The sequence below is a fragment of the Mastomys coucha genome, unplaced genomic scaffold, assembly GCF_008632895.1.
Source record: "Mastomys coucha isolate ucsf_1 unplaced genomic scaffold, UCSF_Mcou_1 pScaffold23, whole genome shotgun sequence".
Taxonomy (NCBI): domain Eukaryota; kingdom Metazoa; phylum Chordata; class Mammalia; order Rodentia; family Muridae; genus Mastomys; species Mastomys coucha.
Window position 1 is genome coordinate 34,603,361 of NW_022196906.1, and position 1,413 is coordinate 34,604,773.

A 1,413-nucleotide genomic window follows, 5' to 3' on the forward strand; every position below is an offset into this window, starting at 1 on the left:
GGAGAAAAAAAAAAAACAGACAGAATTGAAAAGGCCGCATCCACCGGCTCTTGGCCGAAGTGCTGCGGATTCTCTCCTGCACCGCAGCAGTTGGCACCGAGCACCCCCCTCGATCACCCCGGGCCGCGGCCCTCCCTCCCGGGTGGGAGGTAAAGCAGCCCCAGCAGCTAACCCCAAACGCAGAGAGGGAGGGCGGGAGCGAAGAGAAGGGAGGGCGAGGGGAGGGATGGAGGGAGGGGCTGCGGTAGGAGGCAGCCGTGTGGTTCCAGCTCATTTTTTTTTCCTCTTTCTCCAGTCGGTTTTCTTTCCAAACAGGGAAAAGTGTTCCACGAAGCGGTAGCTCCTTGCCGCCTCGCCTTCTCCCTAACCCCTGGCCCGGCCCCTGTCCCGGCGCGAGCTGGTGGAGCCAGGGCTAGAAGCCCTCCGTGCCCCCGGAGCGCAGCGCGCAGGGGACCCGGGCGCGGGGCCAGCGCCCGCACATGGCTGCAGCCCCCCGCGCGCACCCCGAGGCGCCGCGCCCTGCTCACAGAAGGTCCGTCGGCTGGGCTCGGTCGCCCTGCAGCCAGGCTGAGCTGAGCCGGGAAGTGCCCGTGTCCGGGGATCGGGATGTCCCTCTTCTTCCTCTGGCTAGGTGAGTACCTTGGGGAGAGCGGGAGTTTGGATGGCCCTGGGGAAATGCCACCCTGAGTTTGGGTGGAGACCCGCCCTCAGCAGCGTGGTCCCCGCAGTCCGGGAGTGCGGCAACCACTCGGTCCCTGCCTCCGCGCCACCGAGGGGCGCATCTGGCAACGGAGGACCGCCCAGTCGGCCATCGAAATGTCTCACACATCTGGGCCCTCCAGCCAGCTACGGGGTGGGGGCGTTTCCTGGTGGAGTTTGGCGGAGAACCGTTTGTGTGGAGGGTACTTTTCAGCGCGTGGTTTGGTTTCAGGAGTACCAGGGGAAAGTGGAGAGCTGGGAAGGAAAGGTTCATCCAGGGTTTTCTGTGCCAGGTTTTGAGGGTGGGGGGAGCTTTTTGTTTCAAACAGGCGCCTCTGAGCGCTCAGATTAGAAACAGATGTGTTGAAGGAGAAGAGGGAGGGAGAGGGAGGAGAGAAGGAAGGAGAAAAGGGTAAAGAGGGAAACAGGGCAGGGTGAAAGAAGCACCAAAAAGCCAGGTGACCCCAGAAGATGCAGGTTGGACGCGACCCCGAGAAGGAGAGAAAGAAAGAGCCAGAGAAGCAGAGAGAAGGAGGACAGGAATGTGAAGCCGAGCCTGGGAGAAGGGAGCCTGGAGTCCTTGAAACCAATGCAGCAAAGGAGGCAACAGAGGGAAGGAGCATACCCTGCCCCTCCTGAACCTGGCTCCCGGCAGAAAGGGCCCTTCTAGGAGGTCCTCATTTAGGAGCAGACGGATCTCCATAGGCGCGGGGG

At 62.3% G+C, this 1,413-nt stretch overlaps 1 protein-coding gene across 1 annotated transcript in view; it reads left to right on the top strand.

Annotated features, from left to right (window-relative positions):
* Window positions 1-242: 242 nt before the first annotated feature.
* The window catches only part of Clmp (CXADR like membrane protein), a 105,978-nt gene continuing 104,807 nt past the window's right edge, over window positions 243-1,413 (top strand). Inside the window, exon 1 of the mRNA XM_031344948.1 lies at window positions 243-631. Within this exon, the coding sequence (XP_031200808.1) occupies window positions 607-631 (25 nt within the window). The 5' untranslated portion in view covers window positions 243-606. The remainder of the gene's footprint in view (window positions 632-1,413) is intronic.